Below are 22,031 nucleotides of genomic sequence, written 5' to 3' on the forward strand. Positions count from 1 at the left end.
CAATTGTTTTAAACTTATTAACGAGGCTTCATTTGTCTATTTTATCTGCCATATCTCGATTGATACCAATTTGAACAGGGTTTTCCAACCTTTTGCCTGACGTTGAGGCTCAAAGGTGATGCAGCTGTAACAGGTTGGGCTGCAATTATACTATCCTTACAGCTTGAAAAAGTTTGAGTACAAGTTTTAAAGATAATTATTGCCAAAAACCATTAACAAGGAAGGAAGGCAAAGAACACACTCTAAGAACTAACTGTTTAGCACGATAAGTCTTTATTTTAGTTTCTCACTATTTACGGAAATGATTATCCAACACACCATACTCATATGTCAGCTAAGATCTGAAAAGAACTGTAACGCACCATAAAAATGAAAAATAGTTCCGATCTCAGAGAAGAAAACCAACATGCCCCCCTCCCTCTTTATGTATTTTATCCAGTTTTCGAAGAATTAGAAAATTGATCTTAAAAGAAGTGGGGTGGACATGTCCACTCCAGTCCACCCCGTAGTGCCGCCTCTGGATCTGCCTTTTTGTACCATGTCTGCGTAAGCTTGATGGCGATGGTCTGTGACAGAGAATAATTCTTAGGAAGTATCCAGGGAACATGGAAGCAATCTACATAGCAAAAAGCAGCCCGTATCTTAAATACCAATCATTAAAAACGTTTGCTTCTCCGGTCTGAATGGTTTCTTCAAACTGCCTTTCCCCTAGCAACTAGAAGAAAAACTGCGCAGTTGCTTTAAATATTTGCTCAAGTTTCTTGGGCGGAAAACAATAAATTTACGTATGTTTGTGGAATTTGTGTTCGTGTAAAGGAGGAGACTGGGCACAAGTAGAACTTTCACCGCTGTCCACTGGTAGCGTGTGTTCTAATCGACGTGGCGGCCATGTTTCTTGTTAACAACATTCCTGTGAGCTAAAAGTTGGTAGATTCAATCACCTTGAAGTTGAAAATCAAGATGTTATTATTAAAATTTATTGCATCAATATGTCTGTTTAAATCATTTATTGAAGCTGATGAGCACGACCACTCGGTAAGTTGTGTCGTAATTCAAAGAAATGTCATTAAAATGAGGTTCTATGAAGCGACTTAGAAGCAGTTGATGGAAATGGGTCCGGCGCGTAAATGTTTAGACCAGACCAAATAGTAAAGGAAGGATTCATAGCTTATACGGCTTTGATTTTTGTCATTTTTGGTTAAGCAACGGTGCATTTTGACACTTATTTGGTGGCTTCCGTAGTTGCCATATAACAGTGTTTGTTTATGCTGTGCTAATTTTTGCAGTTCTGCAAAATGAGCATGCCAAATATAGCATCAGTTAAATTGAGAATATTTATTAGACAACTCAACACAAGTTTCTTATGTTTTATTTTGAATTGAAAGATAGCACCAGAAGGTGCGTTGCTAACATGTTTCAAAGCAATGAAAACACAATTTCATTAAACCAGAGTGTCCCCTCAAATGAGTGCTAATCCAAACAAGCTTTCTTTAAAAAGTGCCCACTTTATTAAGCGCTTATCCTATCTAATCAGGTAAAATTTATCGCATTTCAGGCTCAATTCAGGCAATTCTATGTCAATTTAGTGCTAAATTGATATATTGCTCAGCAATTATTTGTGCAAGGTTGATATCAAGCCCCCTAAATGTTTAGTGCCTGCTACACCCATGATCCTTAGTTACCCATTATTGTGATAAACCAGAACTCTTCCTTGCTTATTTTAGTACAAAGAAGATGAGGAAGTTGTAGTTTGGATGAACACAGTTGGACCATATCATAACAGGCAAGAAACATATGAATATTTTTCATTGCCATTTTGCAAAGGAACAAAGAAAACAATCAGCCATTACCATGAAACAATTGGAGAGGCATTGCAAGGGGTTGAACTTGAATTTAGTGGCCTTGATGTTGCTTTCAAAAGTAAGTGTATACTTTCTTTAGATTCAATTATTCATCAATAACAGAATCGTATACCATACTGTAATGTATTTATTTGTATTACCATACTGTAACAAAACAGAAGAGACAACACTTGAAAGAAAAAACAAAGTTCCTTAAAGATGTAAAAAGACACAAGGAATCAATCTAAAGATCATAAAACAAGATTGCCAAGAGAGATGGAGGACCGTTAAAAAGTTCATTGTTGGGAGACATCAAAGATTTGTCTAGAAGGAAGCAATTGGCAATTGTCGCTATGAACAAATTAAACAATATTTGGATCAGAAAAGACAAAATAAAGCAAACTCTGAAAGTCAAGCTATACAAGTCCTTAGTCAAGCCAATTCTTCTCTACAACTCTGGCACTTGGGGATTAACAAAGAAAGAAGAAGAAAGTTTAAACTCTTTTCATAGACAACAACTAAGGAGAGTACTTAATGTCAAATACCCTGCACACATAAGCAATGAACAAGTGTATAGGCAAACTTGTGAAGATGTCTTATCCCCGGAAGTGCTACGAAATAGATGGAAATTATTTGGACATGTTCTAGGATCACACCCAGAAACACCAGTGCAAAAAGCAATCAACTACTATTTTGAAAAATCAAATGCAAAGAAGTTTTGCGGAAGACCAGTAATTACATTTCAAGTGTCATTACACACCGACATAATTATGCTAAAGAGACATAACATGTTCAAAAATAGATATAGCAGCATAACCCAGTTCAAATTGATAAATGATCTTGAAAGCCTAAGAACACTAGCACAAGAGAGACAAACTTGGACAGCACTAGTTAACAACATTTATGTGGCTGCTAAAGCAGAAAAAAACTAATTATAGTTTTTCTATGCGGATATAGCTATTCTATATATATATATTTAATGTATTTTATTCAGTCTATACCATAACATGTTTGATATAGAAGATCTTTCGCCAATGTCTTTTTTTCAGAAAGAAGTGGTTTCTTGTTATAGTCAGTAGACATTTTCTTGTTTTAATTTCTTTAACTTGGAAGTTTCAATTTTCTTATGCTTTATTTTCTAAGAAGAAGAATGTTGACTGGACACATTCTATTTTTATGTATAGTATTGTTCAATGCTTAGCTTGCTCTAGTCTGGTCAACTGTTGCCAGCAATCAGTGTGACACAGCTCTTTACTAAAGTATCCATGTATCAAGTCTATTTTGTATGCTGCTCCTGTGGTGTAGTGAATTACATTTGTTGCCTCTAACAACAGTGGGCAGGCATGTACAAGTTCAAGCCCGCTGTTTGAACCTCACAGAATGGAATAGAAAGTAAATTTAAACCAGTTTAGGGCTTGGTCCTTGGAAACAAACAACAATGTATGATTTAGCTATATTGCCAAATTAAGATGTATACATATGTATTTATATACATGGCAACAGGCCTTGTCTGGAATGGCGCTCGACCAAGTGCGAGCTCATAAAGCACTCCTTAAAACAACCATGGACAGTGATTTAATGAGCCCCTGAAAATATAAAATGATATTGCCACGAAGCAAAATATTGTTTTAAAAATAATGTTGGCTAAACATAAACCATCCTCTCAAATGACCACAATATTATTTTTGTATTTAAATTGTTTATTATTCCATTATTTGATTTAACAATGAATATTATTCATTTAGCAGTATTATTCGTGTTGAACTTTTATGAATTAAAATAATGAATGAAGTTACACTAATCTGATTTATTTTGCAGAAGACATCCCAGTGACAAAATACTGCCAGGTGAACTTGGATAAAGAAAACTACCATGCTTTATCATATGCAGTAAAGAACCATTACTGGTATCAAATGTATGTAGGTAAGAGCCTGCTAATTTTAAAATGACTTGTTTGTCTGAATTGGACTAGTAAAACATCTGGCAATTCATATGTCCTAGTCTTTGCAGGTAGAATTTTTTATCTTATGTCAATAGACAATATTATCAATATAATATGTTAAACAAAGTCTAGGGTGTAATTTGACTTTGTTAAGATAACGAGGATAATTTGTTTCATGTCCTTTTGTTAGAGAATAAAACTGATTTTTGTAGCAAAAGGAGTGGAATTTCAATGTAGGCAGTTATACGAAATTGCATCAGACCAAAGTTGGAAGCTTCCAAATGAAAACTTACAACTTGTTAAAAAGCTATTGATGTTAATGTTTCAATTTTGGCTTCAAATCCTTAAAATTTTATTTTTGTTTTAGATGACTTGCCAGTTTGGGGTAAGTAGCAATTAGCATGTAGTGCACATTGAGTATTGCTATGTTTGTCATACTTCCCTGAGCCTTGGCTGCCTTGGTTGTTTATTTTTTTACTTTGTTAAATGACAACTCCTATTAAAGCATTAATCCTGTGTAGTTTTTATGAACAAAACATATTATTTTATTCTGTTACTTTTTTACATTGAAATATTGTTTGTGCTTCTTTTACATTCACACATTCAAAATTCTAATGATTTGGATATAAAATCACTTTGTAGATTAAGTGTTATTTCAAGTCTTTTAGGTGTTAGTGTGCCTGTTTTGAACAAGTTATCTTCAATATTGACAAGATGGAAATTAGAATTTTGCAAAGGATTCCTTTTGGTTGAATGGGATAAAAAGTCTAATTTCAAGCATCCTGCAGAACTTGGGTTCTTTTGTCAGCAAATATAGCTGCGAATATACCTTAACTTTTTCAATTGGTTTGCAAAATTAATAGTCATGTTTCTGAATACATTTCATCTTTTTAAAATTTGTTTAAGATCAATGTTCAGCTGTGTAACTCTTTAGGAATGTTATTAATGGGATAGATTCTAGTGAAAGTTTAAGAAAGAGTTTCCAGAATGTAATTTCTTGTTGTTTGAAGGGAAAGTTATAAGGCTTGATTAGCAGGAAAGCTAGAGTGAAACTGTAGAATAGTAGACAGTAAAAAGAAAACAAAACTAATAATGGGTTAAAAATGCTGGCAAAATGCTGAAAGTTTTTAAATGAGTGATCAAGAACAAGAGATGTCAATGAAAAATGTAAGTTGAAGTGTTGAATAGGAATCAATAACTTTGCAAAAAGTTCTTTGTGAGAATCTTCATTGCACAGGAAAATGCTCAATAGTTTTAGTTGAAAATTTTGTTTTAAGCAGCCAAAGTAAATCCACTCTTTGTTATAGGTATTGTTGGAGAGATTGGGGAGACAGATGACGAACTATACATTTGGACCCACAAAAAATTTGATATAGGATATGATGGAGGCAAGGTTTGTACCATTCAACATATAATAACAACTTATAACTTTTAGCTTGGGTATTCCACTTTGTTTATATGCGATAATTAATTGATTTTGTTATTTTATCATATAGATAGCAGTTTCAACCTCATTGACCTAAATATTTTGTAATTGAGTTTTATAGCTAGTGATTGGCCATTTTCAAGCTGAATATTATTTAAACTTTAATATGTTTTTGATATTCCGTAGATTGCAGATATAAACTTGACCAGTGAAGCAAAAGTCAAACTTGAACCAGGAATCAGTCTTCCATTTACGTACCAGGTACATTTGATAATCATGGGTATCCTAAGTGTTCACCGAGTATTTATGTATTTATTAGGACTCTATCAAGCCCAAGTAAAAAACATTTTATGGTATGAAATATCTTAAGTTTTGATATACTGGAAACTACTATTTATCGGATCGGACTGTCATAAAATGTTTGATGTTGTATAGGCAGATCTGTGCACACAGGACAGTTCTAAGGTGCTACTCCAAGTTTCATATTTAATGCAATCATCAGGCAACATAAGTTCTGATATATAGCTCGTATCATATGATATGAGCGTATCATGCGGTATATTCATCACATATTGTATGTGATGAGCAGTTTTAGTTAAACTGCAAGAAATTGCATCATGCATACGATAGCTATTATTTAACCTAGTGACAGAAAATCAATGACTAACGAGGGTTTCTTTGAAAATGTCTCTTCATCATGCTCCTTGTAATGCTAGCATAACTTTGATCCAGCATGCTTTTAATCAAAGCGACTTTTTCTTTGCAATAGGTGAAGTGGAAGCCATCTGCCATTGGGTATGCCAACAGATACGACAAATACCTAGATCCTGGCTTCTTCCAACACCGCATTCATTGGTTTTCCATTTTCAACTCATTCATGATGGTCATCTTCCTTGTTGGCCTCGTCAGCATGATACTCATGCGTACTTTGAGAAAGGATTATGCAAGATACAGTAGAGAAGAGGACCTTGATGAAATGGTAAGCAAACAATAATTTATTATTCAAGTTGCATCATTTCTTGCCAGCTCTTGATTTCATAATGGTCCCTCCAGAGGTATTTTCAATAAGATATATGTTCATGAAAATTGGATTTTGTATAAAAAAACTGGCAAAAATGTATTCTGAAAGATGTTAATTAGAATCTTTTCATTGGCTGATTCTGGGTTTTCAATCAAATGTATAGGGGCTATCCTCTTAACTTTGCAGATCTTTATCTTGATCTTATGTTTGAAACTGTTGATGTTCTTTGCAGATTTTAGTTCTGATGGTAGATTGTTCCAAATTTTGGGACCAAGATATGAGAGGCAATTTTGCCCTATGTTTTTCTTTCGGGAAGATTGATTAGGTTTTAAAGATGAATATTGCCGTTGTTATATATTGCATTTAGAAACTCCTTACCCTGGACTCTAATTGTCCACCAGATTTTGCTATTTTAATCATCTAAGAATATTATAATCTGTCCTTCGTTTCTGTTTTTGTGTTTATTTGATTTAGCGAAGCTAATCGATTCTGACTTTATACAGGAACGCGATTTAGGCGACGAGTATGGCTGGAAGCAAGTGCATGGTGACGTGTTCAGATCACCCCCGTCGTCATTGTTTTTCACCTCATTGATTGGGACTGGCTATCAGCTGGCAGCGGTGCTTATGATCGTTATTATTTTCATTATCATGGGAGACCTCTATGTCGGGCAAGTCATTAACAGTATATTTAGATAGGCAATTTCATATATATCAACATTGATGTATAATACACATTCACTCTGTACTTTGACATTTGCTTTATTGAACTTTTCATATCCATTTGATTAACCTCTACACATTTCTCAATTCTTTTCAGGCGTGGCTCTATTCTCAGCACTTCAATATTTGTCTATGCTGCAACAAGCCCAGTCAACGGGTTTTTCGGTGGCTCGCTATATTCAAGATTAGGCGGTAAATGCATTTATGATAATTTTCTCTTATTTATGACTTTGACCACTAGTTTTTAGAAGCAAAATCAGACATGTGGTACCAATCGCTTTTTCAGATGTTATATTAGTTCCCAGTCGCATTCATTTTGTTTTTCAAATATTTTTTTAACTTGTATATATCTACCTTTTTTATCTTTTGAAATTTCAAATTTGTAAGTTTATAGTACTTATTTTTATTTGAATAATTAATATTTGTATCATTATTTCCTGTCCAAAGTATTGTTCTTCATCGTTAAGTTTTCATACCATTCTAAGCAAATGCAATTCAATTGTTTTCAGGAAAAGAATGGATAAAGCAGATGGTAGTGAGTGCTTCCTTGCTGCCAATGTTCGTCTGTAGCACTGCTTTCATGATCAACTTTATTGCCATTTACTACCATGCATCAAGGGCCATACCTTTTGGTACAATGGTAATTATCCCACTTGCTTTGGCGTCCTCTTTATTCTTTGCAACTCTGTGTTTTTCAAAGCACATGCTCTATTCTATATTGCAAAAGATATATGCATAATTTTTTACGGAATTTGTTTTTTTCAGGTTGCAATCGCTTGCATCTGCTTATTCGTTATTTTGCCTTTGAATTTGGTTGGGACAGTTCTCGGCAGAAACATCTACGGACAACCAAATCACCCGTGCCGTGTAAACCCTGTTCCGCGTCCAATTCCGGATAAAAAATGGTAATTTGAAGTTTTAACCGGAGTTTATCATCAAGTGAAAGTTTTGTCACCTGGATTTCATTATGTAAGAATCCATAAATGGTTAAAAAGTGGTACCTTTTCCTTTTTTCAGGTCAATTGTTGGCTCTAACCTTGCTTATAATTTGCTCGGAAATTTTACAAGGCTCAACGTATGCAGTAATTTATCGCAAAGTTTTTGAAATTTGACAAAGAAATTGTGATTTCCTTTCAGGTTCATGGAGCCAAGTATGATTATCTGGTTAGGTGGCATTCTTCCGTTTGGCTCTATTTTTATTGAAATGTAAGTTCATATATTTCATATAAATTATTATATTGCCATTGTTGTCATACTATGCAGTTCAGTGACAGTCGTAAAGACGAAAGATATTTTGCATCAAAGCCATGTAATCGTAGCAGCATTTTGCAAAAAACCGTGATGGCAGATTTGCAAGATTCAGCTGAACTTTTCTTTGCCAAACTTATATTAGTTTTAATAGAAAGTATTTAGATTTAGAAGTATTTAGAAAGGATTTAGAAGAGAAAAAGGAAGTTAAAGCAAGAAATTGGGATACGTTTATGCAAAAATGTTGTGCAAAGAGATATTGACGGAATTATAAACATGCCTGTTATATATTTGAAAACCTTACAGGAAATTAAATCCACAACAGTGTAGCTACTTTTATGCTGTATAAAAGTGATATAATTTGTTTTCTATGCATTATACCTAATGGATGTATTTCTATATATACTTTGCTTTCCATGCAGGTATTTCATATTCACCTCGTTCTGGGCTTACAAGATTTACTACGTGTATGGCTTCATGCTGCTTGTGTTCCTCATACTAGTCATTGTCACAGTCTGCGTCACTATCGTTTGCACCTACTTCCTTTTAAATGCTGAAGATTACAGGTGGTAAGTGGCAAAGCAGCATCGATTAATCGTTTTATTGTAGGCAACTGTTATGAATTAGTACAGTGGTTGGAGTTTGATATGAAGAAGTTAGTGGAACCAGCAAGTACAAAGCCTGAAAATTTAGAAACGAAAAAAAACCGCTTTTGTGTAGTAGGAAGCATTTCATTTCACCCGTGTAATCTATTTGTAATATTTTCAAAAGGCAAGCGTCACTGATTAGGCGAGATTTACAGTCATGTGTTCGCGTTTCTGATTGGCTGTTTTCTATCCACAACTGCATATTAATATATATTTATATATTCTCCTAGCTGATAATTTTTTATAATCAAGTTTAATTGCAATAAAGTAAAAATCCTTAAATGAATTCAAGATCGAAATTGAAGAATTAGGACTTGAGTACGAAAGACTTGAGAAATCGAAAAGATTTCCGCTTAGATATAGCCTGCTCACTAGATATATTTCTTTTGGAATAAATAGACTTACTTGATATAAGTTAAATAGTGAAGTATTGCAGAAATATTGAGTTGGGCTCCAAAATAGAAATCTGTTTACTTTCCAGGCAATGGACGAGCTTTCTTTCTGCTGCATCTACTGCTGGTTATGTCTACCTCTATTCAATTTATTACTTTTTCTTCAAAACAAAGTAAGTTCTTATTTTGTTGTTTTTTCTTTAACTTATTGGTTATTTGTTTCTGCGTTTGCTATTTTTTACTGTTTACCTGCACGACAATGCACGGATACTAGAGAGTTTTGTAAAGGTCCCCCGTCCAGCATTTGTCTTTAGAGAGAATTGCGTGGAAACAGAAATAAACCTCGGAAATATTTTGTTTCTGGGCATAGATTTGCCCGACAAATAACTTGTCAGGAAGACCAGCAAGCCGAGGAAGCCACCCTCTTCCTGCATTCTAAGGGCATTCACGTTGAACTCAAATGTAAGTGTGTATGTTCTTCAACCATAAGGAGATGGGACGAGCTCACTCAGTAAGATGCTTTGTTTGATCTTGAGTTGATATCTATAGATAGTCAAATTTTCAGGCTAAGTAACTTTTCTTCGCTGAAAACATATCTTTTTCATCTCTTTAGGATGTACGGTTTGTTTCAAACGACTTTTTATTTCGGCTATATGGCATTATTTAGTACAGCTCTTGGTATAATGTGTGGTACGTATACAAAATATTTTTGATACTCATAATTGAATTGTTCACATTTTTTTCATTTTGTTTTCTAATTTGTTAGCAAAGCATTTATACTTAACAGGATCACGCTGCAAGATTTTTTCTTTTCAGCTCTCACCTATATAAAATGTTTGAAAATACTTCTACGACAGAAACATCTATTTGAACAAGGGTGACATTGAAAAACGGGGGACAACTTTTATAATATCCCATTTCTTGGGGTCGTGTGTTATTTAACTACTAGGTGAAACAAATAAGAAAGATGAATCGTAATATCTCTTTTCACAGACTACTAAAAACTTCCATGAATAAATCAATAACACATGTTCGCTACCAGAAGGGGGTTCTGTCTTACACATAATTTATGCATTGAGTTAGGAGAGATAACGCGTGCTCTTAACATTGAGGTACTAATTATACTTGTCAATCTATTTTCAGGTACCTTTGGATATTTAGGTACAAGTGCATTTGTAAGAAAGATATATTCAACAGTGAAAATCGATTAGGGATAGAGCAAAGATTATTCTGGAAGGGTGCCAGAAAGTTTGCACAAAACAGACGAAGCTGTGTCGTATCATCAATGTATATTTGGCTGCATACAGGACCGACGCACTCTAGCAAACGAAAGACAGCTTAGAGTATTTTCCAATTATCTTTAAAGGAGCTTTGTAGATTAAATTGTGTAAAGTATTAATTTTTTGCACAAAATCCCCATCATTAACTATAGAAGCATGAAAGCATTAACCTGAAATTTTAGGACTTTTAAGAATGAAATAATAAATAGTTGTTACTGTGATTTGAAAAACATGTTTTGAAATTCCTCATTATCTCAAACATTTTAATGTTGTTTCGCGTGTTTGTGATTCGCTCGCCTTTTTGTCTTGACTTGTATTCACAAACGACGCAGTTTTCAGAAACTTGCACCTTTAACATTGTCATTTATTCGCTTATCGTATCTTAGTTATAATGATAAGGCCTAAACTATATCTTTGCAGTCTTTCTTTTTTATTCTGCATTGCCCTAGCGTACCAGTCTACCGATGAAGTTGACGGGAAAATGAAGGTTTTAAATTATTAAACAAGATGACAATTCAGGATAGAAATAAATGAACGCCAAACCTCTTTACCCGGAATTTTACTGGACAACGTTTGATTTTTAACTTGCCAGTTACCAGTTTGCCAGTTACCAGTTAGTCTAAGAAACTAAGAAACGCTCATTTTTATGCATTGTGGTTTTAAAATATCAGTTATGCTCAAATTGTAACAAACAGCAAACAGAAGTAATAGCCACAAGGCATTGGCCTAGATAGAAAAAATTTATAGGAGAGGTGAGAAACTTAGATTTTCCTGAGCCATCATTTTCAAAAATGTCTGGGGGAGCATTCCCTATACCCCTAGAAACATCTGCCTTAGGCATGCTTTACTATTTATCTTTCGTCTTGACCCGGGCCCATGAATCCTCTCCGCGGCCCTAAATTCAAGTTCATATAGTGAGTTACTTTCCAAATCAAACTGGTGCGCAATTCACATTTCCCGCCTGAAAGTTCTGTGTGGAAATCTTTAGAACGTTTAAAAAGCTCAATCCCTCTTTTATGCAGGACATCTTCAAATTGAAATATCAAATAACTCGTCACGATATCCTTTCGATTTACATTATATAGACCAAACCAAGTAACTTTTGGCTATAATAGTCTAAAGTTACTATGGCCAAAAACCTGGAACAAATTACCGAATTATGAACTTAAAACAGCTGAAAGTCTAAATGACTTTTAAGTGAATGATTGAAGAATTGGATGGCCCACTCAGGGGCGAAACTACACTATTTTCATTAGGGGGGTATGAAGCTTGGATGCCCGACGAAAGGGCGTGGCATGCTTGATGAAAGGGCGTGTCATACATGAACTTAATTTTTAGAGCACATCGCCTCAAAGGCTGAAATCATCGGGAAGCCCGAGAGAGGGTCTTTAGACTCAGCCTGTTTGTTTAAAGTCAAGAAATATGCTTCTAGTTTTTCTGGTGTTGGCTATAAACATTTGTTTCCGAAAAGCAAGCATTTGTAAGGCCTGTCTTTTCTATAAGATAGTCCTCACTTTCTAAATCACCTAGCTATTAAAAGAGTAATTCAAAAAAGGGGATTGAAGTAGGGTCTCAATTTTATCAAAGTGGAACACCAAAACAAAACATGGAATTTAGCAACAGCTACGCAGATTACATTGTTTCAACAAAAAAGAGCTTCAGTTGCATTTTCTAAAATTTCATTTTCAATTTTCGGTTGCTCCGGAAGCAATTTCAACATTATTAGACGCCCAAGCACAAAGTACGTATCTCTAAATTCACCATAACAAAATCCGTCAAGCAAAGGAAAGTTTTTTATTGGAGGTATTTTACAGGTACACCTATCATTAAAGCTCATTTTTTGTGTTTTCGTAATCATGGATAATGTTCAGAAATAGAATAAACTCGAAAGTTTTTTGCAATTTATATCTTAACTACATACAATTTCTTGATAAATTTTATATCATTTCCCGCTTGAACTGATCAAAACTTTCTGTTACTTGTTACGGTTATTCGAATTTTTTTAGTTAAAATACTTTGGCGTCTGTATGACCATTTTCTAGCGAAGGGTGCAATACTTTCGAACTGTAAGTGTAAAACTTTAAGAGAATTTTGGGGCATAACTCCTTATGAATGTATGATGGATGTTTCATACATTTTGAAAAGAAAGTATTGATTGACTTTTCTCAACAAAGTATTCCGAGATGGTATATCCTTCATGCTTTGATTTATGATGCTTCTAAAACTGTCAGTGTTCCACGGGCTCCGAGGCAGAATGGAATCACAGCAAAAGATTTTGAAAAAAGCTCTCTTGTTTTGCAAAAAGTAAGTGGGAGGGGTATGCACAGTGTTCATTTCCTTCTCGCATCAAACACACTTTACTTTCCGTCGATACTTTCGCTGTCGATCAATACTTCAGACTTCATCTCGAGGCGAAGATAAACATATGCGTGTCGAGCTAGAGACGAAAGCGCTGATCGGTGGACGAAAGACAGAAATGTATATATGTTGCTGTTCCTAGCCTCGTTTCTGTTTTGTTTTCCCAACTGAGAGGAGATTGAAAAAAGATGGGGGAAAAGACCACAAATTCATAAACCAAGCTAGGGCAAAAAGTAGCAATAAAATTCCGACCTAAAGAAAATCTCCAGATTTGCCCGACAGATACACTGGCAGCCATAAATTTGCCCGACAAAATCTGTTTTTTTGAAGATTATTTCTTTTAGTAATCGATGTAATTTAGGTTTCATGTACAATATGTGGAAAGCTAGAATTTTCCATCAATTCAATTTAATTGACCAATATAAATTTACAATCGATTTAAAATATATAAAAACAACGTGTGTCGGTTTACATCACTGATCTCTCTAAAAGATCTTTTATAGATATCAGTGGTTTACGTCCAATATGAAATCCGCCCAAATACGAGGCTAACAAATGATGGTGGTAACCCCTGAAAAGAGCCGGGAAAGACTACTGATATAAAACACTGGGAAGTACGAGCAAGTTGCCCAAACGAGCGAAATGCAAAGAGCTGGTCGAAAGAGAGCGTACAGTACGATGGAGCTGGATTCTGAGGATTCTTGTATTTGCAATGATAGCTGCTACTGCTTTTCAGACGAAGACAATCTGACTGGAGAAAACGAAATCCGCAAACCAATGCCTAGGTGTAATTACTGTGAGTCAATAACGAGACAGTCACAAAGGGACCAGCTACGTCTGTATCAGCGAGCTATGTGGCACTGGTTCAAGTTTAACGAGTACTTAAGTAAGTTTTACAATGCTCGTTACAGTTGCTATTCGCTAGCCAACGCTGATTACATGTGTCAATGCAATAACATAGATGAATCCCCAAGTGAAAGTGGCGAGGAATACGACCGAATTGATGCAAAGTCAAGACGGACAGACCAAGACTTGAACGAATGGAATCAAAAAGTTGTTTCAGGAGACATTGTTGACAGGGAAAGCCATGACAAGGGTAACAAAAAAGACAACAATTTCTTCCAAATGGAGCTGAATGAGGATTTCAAAAGATTTTTGGAAATATCAAGCAAACACCGAGAAGAAAGGGGTCAGTAACTAAACTAAAGGTGTTTAAGTCTATGCCGGTGGACTGAATCTCTTTGCCATTTTATGAAGTCTCATTAATAAAATGAAATTAGACAAATGTGCCCACTGAATCTGTCAGCAAGCATATCTGCAGCAGAGATATGTCATTTTTGATATGCTGCAATGGTATTTAACAAGGTTTCTGCTTGTTTTCCTGATGTAAATCTGATGGGGCCCTAAACTAGATCTTGAAATAAAAAATTGTACTTTAAATAAAGAAAATCTGCAACAATTTCTTTGTTTTAGAATATTAATTTTATTTCCACTAAGGTTGGAAGTATTCTCTGGCAATTTAACATGCACAAATGATACCATTTGTCTAGTTGACACCAAGCTTAAGTATTTATGCTATGCCTTACAATATTATCATGAGGATGCTTTCATACAGTTTACTAATTATTTGGATTGCTTCATCATACTTAGATAAACAAGGCCATTTTCTGATAAGGTGCTCATTAGTTGGGTGGTACTCATGACAAATATATCAGTTTAAGACTCATTTTGCTTCTAGAAAAATTGAAACAGCATTCAAGTGGAAAGAAAAAGGAAAATGAAAATCACAGGAAAAGGAAAGATAAAGAGAAGAATGAAAGTGCTGATTATATTTATTATGATGGTAAGACATTTTTTGGTTATTTTGCTCTGTCTCCAAAAATATATCAAGCAAGAAAGTATCTATGAAGAAAAATATGGTAATGGTAAAGAAGGGAATTAGGGGAATAAAATGATTTTGAAATTTGATCAGGCCTGGTAATGTAAAATTTGTTAGCATGCTGCTAATTAGACATGTCATGACATGGGTTCCACAAAATGAAGACCTTGTGATATTTATGAAGATCTGATAGCCTTTGTATTAATTATAAGCCAAATAATTTTTACCAAACCTTAGAAGGAGTTTCAACAAAAAATTTAATGAAAAGCATAGTACATGCTTTTTAGGTCCTGTTCGCATTACTTTGTTCTTGTATGAGAACGGATCCATATGATTTTGTGCTCCTGTTCATATGCTCAAATATCAAGTCATTTGAGCCAAAATAGAGTCATTTGAAAAGGCTATTTAAAGTGGAATCATTCCAAAATGGAGTCATTTGAAACATTATTTTGTTGGGAACAGCTAAAACAGAGGCATTCAAGAAAGAAGTAATTAATTCTCAGTTTCACAAAGAGCTTGAACATGATATGAGAGTTTCAAGGATTCAGAACAGATGAAAATGTAGTATTCAAAACATGACTCTTGTACTGAAAACGGTTTTTGTTTTGACCAAAACAGAGTGGCCTGGAGTAATGGGAACAGTTCAAGAAAATACAAAAGATAGCATGATCTGAAAACAGAGACGTACAAGGATGTAGTGATGGGAACAGAGCTATAAGTGAGATCATGCTACTGGACATGCTATCAAGATATAGCTCGCAAGAAAAATTACACAAATTTTTTAGAGAAAATTACCATTAAATTAAAAAAGCCAAAGGAGAAAAGCGAATAATCAGTAGAAGCGTGATGCTGTGTGAGTGATAAAAAGCACAGCTGGTGAGCTTTAGGGTGTGAGACATGTCCATGTGATTGTATGCCTAATACTACCAGGAATGATGTATTGAGGAAAGAAAGAGGAAAACACTTTACATACTTAAGAATTTTGGAAAAAGTCTTCAAAAACTTTTGGAGATTTTGAAGCTTTTTTGTTATTTTATGTTATGATGTTTTTCTTTTTTCTTAAGAAATTTTTTTACATATTTAAGCAATCATGTTTCTTTTTCAAAACCATCAAAAATTAATGAGTAACTGTATCTGTCCAAGATCCTATTCAGGGACACAGATCATATCATTGGTTTCCAAGAAAGATCTTTTTTGCCTTTCCAGGAGAGAATATTTTTTAATTCTTTGTACTAAACTTTGAGCAATTTTGAAATCAAACCGATCGCCTGTTTGTCGAGTACTAAAACTCTATTGCCTGTTTCATCTTTCATAATGAGTTAATGACCTTTCCAAAGTTAATTGTTACCCAATAATTTCTGATTTTACTATGCTGTATAATATCTGCTGTAAATAAACATTTTTATTGTATATGCTGCTTTATGTTATGTTTCAGCCAGTAAAAAGCCTTTTCAGCCAACAACAAATGCACCAGTCTTTGTGGATAAAAAGAAAATGTATAAAGAAAGATATGGACCACACTTTGAAAAGATTTTAAATCTAGAGGCTGAGTTGCAGTTGGACTTTGAAAAATTTTGTGATAAAGAGAAACCATCCTATTGGCCATGTATACCTCTAAAATTTTAATATATATCCAGCTTTGCTTGATGTTGTTTGCCATGTATTTTTAGGGAAAATGAAACACAATAATGTCACATGACTGGAAATTGATATAATGGCATTTAATCATTGTCCTATTGACATTTATAATTAGCTCCAAACAGATTTTCATTATTAATGCTTTCAAAACAAGAAATATTCATAATTAGACATTTAAATTGAGGTAACAAAATCGAATTCATTTGTCAAGTATTATGCTTTAATTGCCCATTCATTATTTTCTGACTGACTGCTGCTGCCTTGTGACAAGTTCTTGCAGAACTCAGAGTCACTTTCAGAATCCCCTGGACTTTTTGCTTCATTTGTAGGGAAAAGTCTTCGAACACAATGCATTGCTTTTTCATTTTTCAGAAGTTGCTTTATGTTTCTTTCTTTAGTTGTTTCTTCATCTGCAAGCATAGCCTTTTTTGTTGGAATATCCCCATAATCTTCATTTTCCCCCTTATCTCCACTACTCCTTCTTAAAATTTTTGAGTTAATGCCATCAGGTTTGCCATGCTCTTTTCCCATCAATATGTTTTGAAGCTGTGTAGGAGAAAATAGATTGGATTTGCTACTATGATGGCTAGGCCACAGTGCGTAATCTTCAGTGAATAACTGACCACATGGCTCATATTTTGTACTGTATATGTTCTTAGATACACTGTTGTCAAAGCAAGCATAATCAATCAGTATTTCTTCATCAGGGGCAGTTTCTTCACCTTCCGTGTACCAACATGTTTTGTCTTCTCGACGTCTGCGAATCGTGCGTCTTAAAGCAATGTTTGTCCTTTGTTCTGGTGCATGTTTTGGGCTTCTTGTGACCGTCCCTAAGTCTGTTGTACACAAAAATGCATTCTCGGTAATTATATATTCTTGTGGATTGTTATTTAAATTCGGAAGCTGCCTCGTGTCTCCAAAAGAATACGGCTTTCTGTTTTCATCTACCATTTGGGTCATTTGTTGTTTTTGTCCAGCGCCTTCCTGTACCAACTTGCCAGGTTTCGTCACATATTTAATATTGTTGCTCAACAGGAAAGGCTCTTTTGTTAGGTCAACTTTCTTTGTGTCGTGTTTGCATTCAGAAAATACCTGAAGTATTAGACAGTTATTCTATTCTAAATTGAAATGCTGTGTGCAAAGGTTCAAGAATATAATTTCAATCAAATGAGAAAATCACGTAAATTGCACATTGCATCTACCATTAAGAAATTGTTAAGAATTTTTAGCATACCTTAGTTGAATACGCTCTGGTTCCATTGAGAGAGCAGCATTTAACAGCTTGGGGCGACTCTTGCTCTGCTTTTGAACATAATTCCACATTGCTGAATTTTTCCTGACAGAAGTCAACAGGACAGGTAAAATCTGCACAAATTTCGTGGTGTTGTTGACAGAGAGAAAATAGGAAATTCTTAGACTTGCAATCACCTTTCTTGGCGCATACATTGGTGTGCCGAATTACCTGTTTCATCCTTTTGCAGCAAACCCCCTCTCGACAAGCTGCATTCCCACATAGGCGAGCGTGGGATAACATAAGGAAGGCAATCTTCATTAAATGGCCATGCTTAGCTTTCAACTTTGCCCATTCCTCTATAACTTTGGATCTTATTTTGTCGCATTTTGGAACTGGACATGTTCTGTCAAGACGGTGCATGCATACTTTGGAGTGCTGAAAACAAGAAGTTTTAGCTATTATGTCTACTTTTAGGTTATCCACGGGGTTGGAAATCAAAGTTATACATACGTTAGTCTCCTCTATCCTCCATTAAAGGATTGTTGACCATCAATTTTCCTTTTAAAACCAAATTTTTATTTACCTTAAAAGCCCCCCCCCCCCAAATCATAATAAAAAGAAAACAAGTGCTGTGAATTTTTTAAGCGGCGAATTACTTTACTACTAGTGCAATTTGACTTTATATTTATACATATCAGTTTGGAATTTGAAAATACCTGAAGAGGCCTACGGAGTTATTTTCAACTGGTATAGAAGCAAGGTAATAACATAGAGCTGAGAAATTCAGTCTAGAGTAACAAGTTGTTTGCGAGAGATTCCTTGGCCGGGTTTATTGATATCTGAATGCCTAGTTTTCAAAAGCATTTCAGTATATCGCAAAAACAGGTTTAAAAAACTTGCGTATTAACCACTCTTGTCCACTTGACAATAATTCTGTTAATGGCTTGTATGCAAAAGCAATTCGCCGAGGTTCTAGACTGCGTTAGGTTTATCCCTTCACTTACAGAAAGCTTTCATGATACCAGTGGATCAAGTACCGATGATGCTGCTTTAGAATCTGAAGAAAACTATTTGTATTATGTAAATGTTTACGAAAGTAAATGCTATTCACCTGGCAGACCATTGCATCAAATGCAAAACATATCATGCATCCGCTATTACTGTTTTTATCACATGTTGTAAGGTGCATGAAGAATTGCTTAAGCGTGTAGCAATTATCGTCTACACAGTCTCGTTTAAGGCAGACAGCTGCGTGTTCCAATGTTCTGTATATTTCTTCAGAGTTGCTTGTTGAACTTTCTCTTGCTTCACTAATATTACCATTTGCCTCTTTACTCGCTACTACCAAATAATGCGCTCTCTCTCTACCACTGTTTGAGGAATTTTGCATACAGCTCGCTGCAACCCCCAGTTCTCCTTCGTTTCGATCCTCTCCTTTTTTTAATGACGACGTTCTGCTGCAAATCCGAAGACCAGATATTTGTGGTGTCACACCTTCTGATTCACAATTTTTTGAACTTGTAGATGTTGCATTCTTGTCATTGGAATTTCTGCACTGGGGGAATTCTTTATCTGCAGATGATAATCGAGCAGATTAATTTGTTAAATTTTACTCCCCAGTTCTGATGTCCGACCCTCCTAAAGCGATTTCCACGTGTTTTCATTTACCGACCCTGTACGATACTCGAAGCAACGATTTTCAAACCATTAGTCGAACACCATTACCGCCGACCCACACCATCTATCTATCCATATCCACCTTTTTTATTTTTTTGCAATGGCTTTTTATATTAGCTGACGGAAACCGTGCAATTTAATGAAACTGTAGGTTATATTTTTTAGATTAAAATCATTTTTATTAATATTAAGATTGTCTCGACATTGATTGGTAAAGTTAGATAAGCAATATTTTACGGCTAAAGCAAGAGAATAAGGCAATTAATACTTTCAGAAGGTAGAAACTTCAGAATTAATGTATGTAAGAAGTGCACATGCCTCGATCATAATGTTCTTCAACCACAAAAATCGGATCTGGATTCTTTGTCGGTGTCATTGAAGTGAACATTCCGACCTTTTCAACATTTTTTGACATAACATACAGTTAATGACCAATGTTGGTCATTTTCGTATCTCGTCTTTCTTTCAGATTTTTCTTTCAATATCTACAAACAGAAGTTGCTTTTAAGGCCTTTGCTAGTATTTGTTCAGTATTTTATTATTGATATCTATCAGCCCTCCCTACATTTTATAAAATTTTCAAGTAGGTTATGCTCTTCCAAAGCCAGTTGCTGAACGTTAAGTTTTAATGTAACTGCAAACATGTAAACAATCTGTGTTATTTTTAAAAGACTGAATTATCGAATTCTGGAGAAAACTAGGCCAGTAGTGCAAATAGCAAATTAATCATGAAATAGATTTCCCATATCATTCACTGCGTTTATGTCTTCCTCTCCCCAATAGGAAACTTTTCTACTTTCTGTGAATGCGAAATAATCATATAATGGGCTGATTAAAGTGATAATTAAAGTAATTAAACTGAAACTTAGTAATGATATAAAAATAATATAGTCAGAACTAGTAATGGAGTAACTAAACTGAAAAATTTCGAGCATATTTTGACAAAGTGCTGAAAGTATGCATGGCAACGTTAGGAGTATCAGCGGTTGACGATGTGGTGATGTCAACGTCAGCATTATTACATTCCAGTAGTTGGAATTCGATCTAAGAAGGGCTGCAAGCTTCATATACTTGTAAAGTTCTAACATTACCTTTTGTTGAATGTCTTATACGTTGATGTTCAGCTTTCTACATCATTGATTTAAATTGCTGTAAAAATTGATTACGATTGTTCAAATCTTTGGCTTCGCAAGTGCTCAGCTGACGTGATATTACGACAACAAAACCGAAATTTCGCGGCATAAAAAACACAGGGTAGCAAGATTTTATATTTTCTACGAACAGTGACAGTCCAATATTTTTCAAAGTTTTGTTTGATAGCCAAAACCCTGGTATGTAATGCTAGAAATCTGCCTTACGCTCCATCATTTTATATAGAATAGCAACTTTAGAATAATTAAGGGGTTGTAATGGATTTCTCTTTTAGATTTCGGGATGATTATTTCAAAATTGAACACTTTGCATTCATACTTAGGTATAGCAACTCAAGTTGAACGATGTTGATTTGACTGCTTTTTATCTGCGTTCTTTTTTATATCTCCTATTTCTAAGTTCTAATGCTTTAGAGCTAACAGTTTCTCGTCTAGCTCTGATTTGATACTGTCTTGCGGATGTACCAGTTTTCTTATTAGGCCCAAATCCCGATGCTCGATAATCTGATATTGTATTCCACGATTTTTCCACGAACCTACTTCGCTTCTGTTATGTCATTGGCTGCTTCCTTATGGGTCTCTATTTATAAACTGATAAATTTACTGAAACTCTTTTTAGATATTGTAGATTTTAGATATTTAGCTATTCTATTGGTTTTCAGAATACAGTCGGACAAAACAAATCAACTTATATTTGTAGTTTTTTAACAAGAATGGGTTGGCAGAACTGCGTTGCACTGTAAGGCCCCGCCAAAACGACTGGACATTTGCACTGGTCAGGCACTGGACATTGCTCACTTTGTTCAGTGTGTGGACATCCAGAAAAGTTTGGTGGCGGCAAAACGACTGAACATTCCCCAGTGAACTATTTGCACTATGAAAAAATGAGCGCGGGTAAACTGAGTCTGAAGAAGAGTTTAGCCTGCTAGGTTCATCACAATCACCGTACTCGTGCTCTCTGCAATAGCTTACCTCTTCAGAAGACTCATCGTTACTAAGTAAAGTTTATAAAGGATATTAAATTTATTAAGTTTATTAAAATAAGCTTTGTAACGTGCTGCTTTTCTTTACAAAATAGCATGTTGAAACCATGTTATAACCTAGAAAATGTGCTGCCAATTAAGAAATTAATCAACAGAGGGAGCGCTTATTCGCATAAATAAACTATACCTTTTTGAAACTATTTTCTGTTCTCAAGTAGTTCTAGCATCATCGTGGGCTCAATTCTCAAGTCTGTGATTCTCGCTCCAAAGATGAAATCTGATTTTAACAAAGAGCTTCAGCATTCAAATTTTTTAGACTGGCATCAACTTTTTCACCATTCATCTCTCTTACCCATAAACTTTAAAAAAATTATCATGTGCCTAAAACGCTGGTCCATGAGCAGTTTTTGTTTTTCAAAGCCTTCTACGTCATGTTCAGAAGAAAAAAGCTCACACCAATTTCTATTCAGTGCCTAACGTTTTATGCAAACTAACCATTATGTTCTAGGCTTTTTCAAAATCCAATTTTTCTAATTTCTATTCTCCTCGAAATTTCTAACCTCAACGAACCGACAGAATCATTCATCACTGT

The 22,031-nt window shown here is 34.9% G+C and overlaps 3 protein-coding genes across 3 annotated transcripts; 2 read left to right on the forward strand and 1 right to left on the reverse strand.

The window, feature by feature from the left end:
- The first annotated feature begins 845 nt into the window (after window positions 1-845).
- Window positions 846-10,930, forward strand: LOC135685914 (transmembrane 9 superfamily member 3). Its single transcript, XM_065202011.2, has 16 exons — window positions 846-1,035; window positions 1,725-1,920; window positions 3,660-3,764; window positions 4,151-4,168; window positions 5,091-5,176; window positions 5,396-5,470; window positions 5,979-6,188; window positions 6,734-6,900; window positions 7,050-7,144; window positions 7,462-7,592; window positions 7,718-7,857; window positions 8,090-8,158; window positions 8,623-8,769; window positions 9,329-9,412; window positions 9,853-9,929; window positions 10,383-10,930. Exons 1-16 carry the CDS (start codon window positions 961-963, stop codon window positions 10,448-10,450), a joined length of 1,743 nt encoding a protein of 580 aa, XP_065058083.1. The 5' UTR covers window positions 846-960; the 3' UTR covers window positions 10,451-10,930.
- Window positions 10,931-13,214: 2,284 nt separating this feature from the next.
- Window positions 13,215-16,618, forward strand: LOC135685917 (uncharacterized). Its single transcript, XM_065202015.2, has 3 exons — window positions 13,215-14,066; window positions 14,616-14,720; window positions 16,192-16,618. The coding sequence occupies exons 1-3, from the start codon at window positions 13,520-13,522 to the stop codon at window positions 16,380-16,382; spliced, it is 843 nt and encodes a 280-aa protein (XP_065058087.2). The 5' UTR covers window positions 13,215-13,519; the 3' UTR covers window positions 16,383-16,618.
- On the reverse strand, window positions 16,608-19,220 carry LOC135685915 (uncharacterized). The gene is made up of 3 exons (XM_065202012.2): window positions 18,740-19,220; window positions 17,629-18,063; window positions 16,608-17,486 (listed from the first exon to the last, which is right to left on the reverse strand). Exons 1-3 carry the CDS (start codon window positions 19,016-19,018, stop codon window positions 16,608-16,610), a joined length of 1,593 nt encoding a protein of 530 aa, XP_065058084.2. The 5' UTR covers window positions 19,019-19,220.
- Window positions 19,221-22,031: the final 2,811 nt, after the last annotated feature.

Source organism: Rhopilema esculentum, chromosome 6, assembly GCF_057945365.1.
Source record: "Rhopilema esculentum isolate cy_ngs chromosome 6, ASM5794536v1, whole genome shotgun sequence".
NCBI classification, from domain to species: Eukaryota; Metazoa; Cnidaria; class Scyphozoa; order Rhizostomeae; family Rhizostomatidae; genus Rhopilema; species Rhopilema esculentum.

What these genes read in the sequence shown, in the direction of transcription:
- LOC135685915 (XM_065202012.2), bottom strand. Translation starts at nt 19,018, where the DNA reads ATGCAAAATTCCTCAAACAGTGGTAGAGAGAGAGCGCATTATTTGGTA. An exon ending in TTGATGCAATGGTCTGCCAG is followed by an intron (nt 18,064 to 18,739) that starts GTGAATAGCATT and finishes TCTTGTTTTCAG; the next exon opens with CACTCCAAAGTATGCATGCA. An exon ending in CCAGAGCGTATTCAACTAAG is followed by an intron (nt 17,487 to 17,628) that starts GTATGCTAAAAA and finishes CTAATACTTCAG; the next exon opens with GTATTTTCTGAATGCAAACA.
- LOC135685917 (XM_065202015.2), top strand. Translation starts at nt 13,520, where the DNA reads ATGCAAAGAGCTGGTCGAAAGAGAGCGTACAGTACGATGGAGCTGGAT. An exon ending in CAAACACCGAGAAGAAAGGG is followed by an intron (nt 14,067 to 14,615) that starts GTCAGTAACTAA and finishes TTTTGCTTCTAG; the next exon opens with AAAAATTGAAACAGCATTCA. An exon ending in TGATTATATTTATTATGATG is followed by an intron (nt 14,721 to 16,191) that starts GTAAGACATTTT and finishes GTTATGTTTCAG; the next exon opens with CCAGTAAAAAGCCTTTTCAG.
- LOC135685914 (XM_065202011.2), top strand. Translation starts at nt 961, where the DNA reads ATGTTATTATTAAAATTTATTGCATCAATATGTCTGTTTAAATCATTT. An exon ending in CCTTGATGTTGCTTTCAAAA is followed by an intron (nt 1,921 to 3,659) that starts GTAAGTGTATAC and finishes TTTATTTTGCAG; the next exon opens with AAGACATCCCAGTGACAAAA. An exon ending in GGCTCTATTTTTATTGAAAT is followed by an intron (nt 8,159 to 8,622) that starts GTAAGTTCATAT and finishes CTTTCCATGCAG; the next exon opens with GTATTTCATATTCACCTCGT.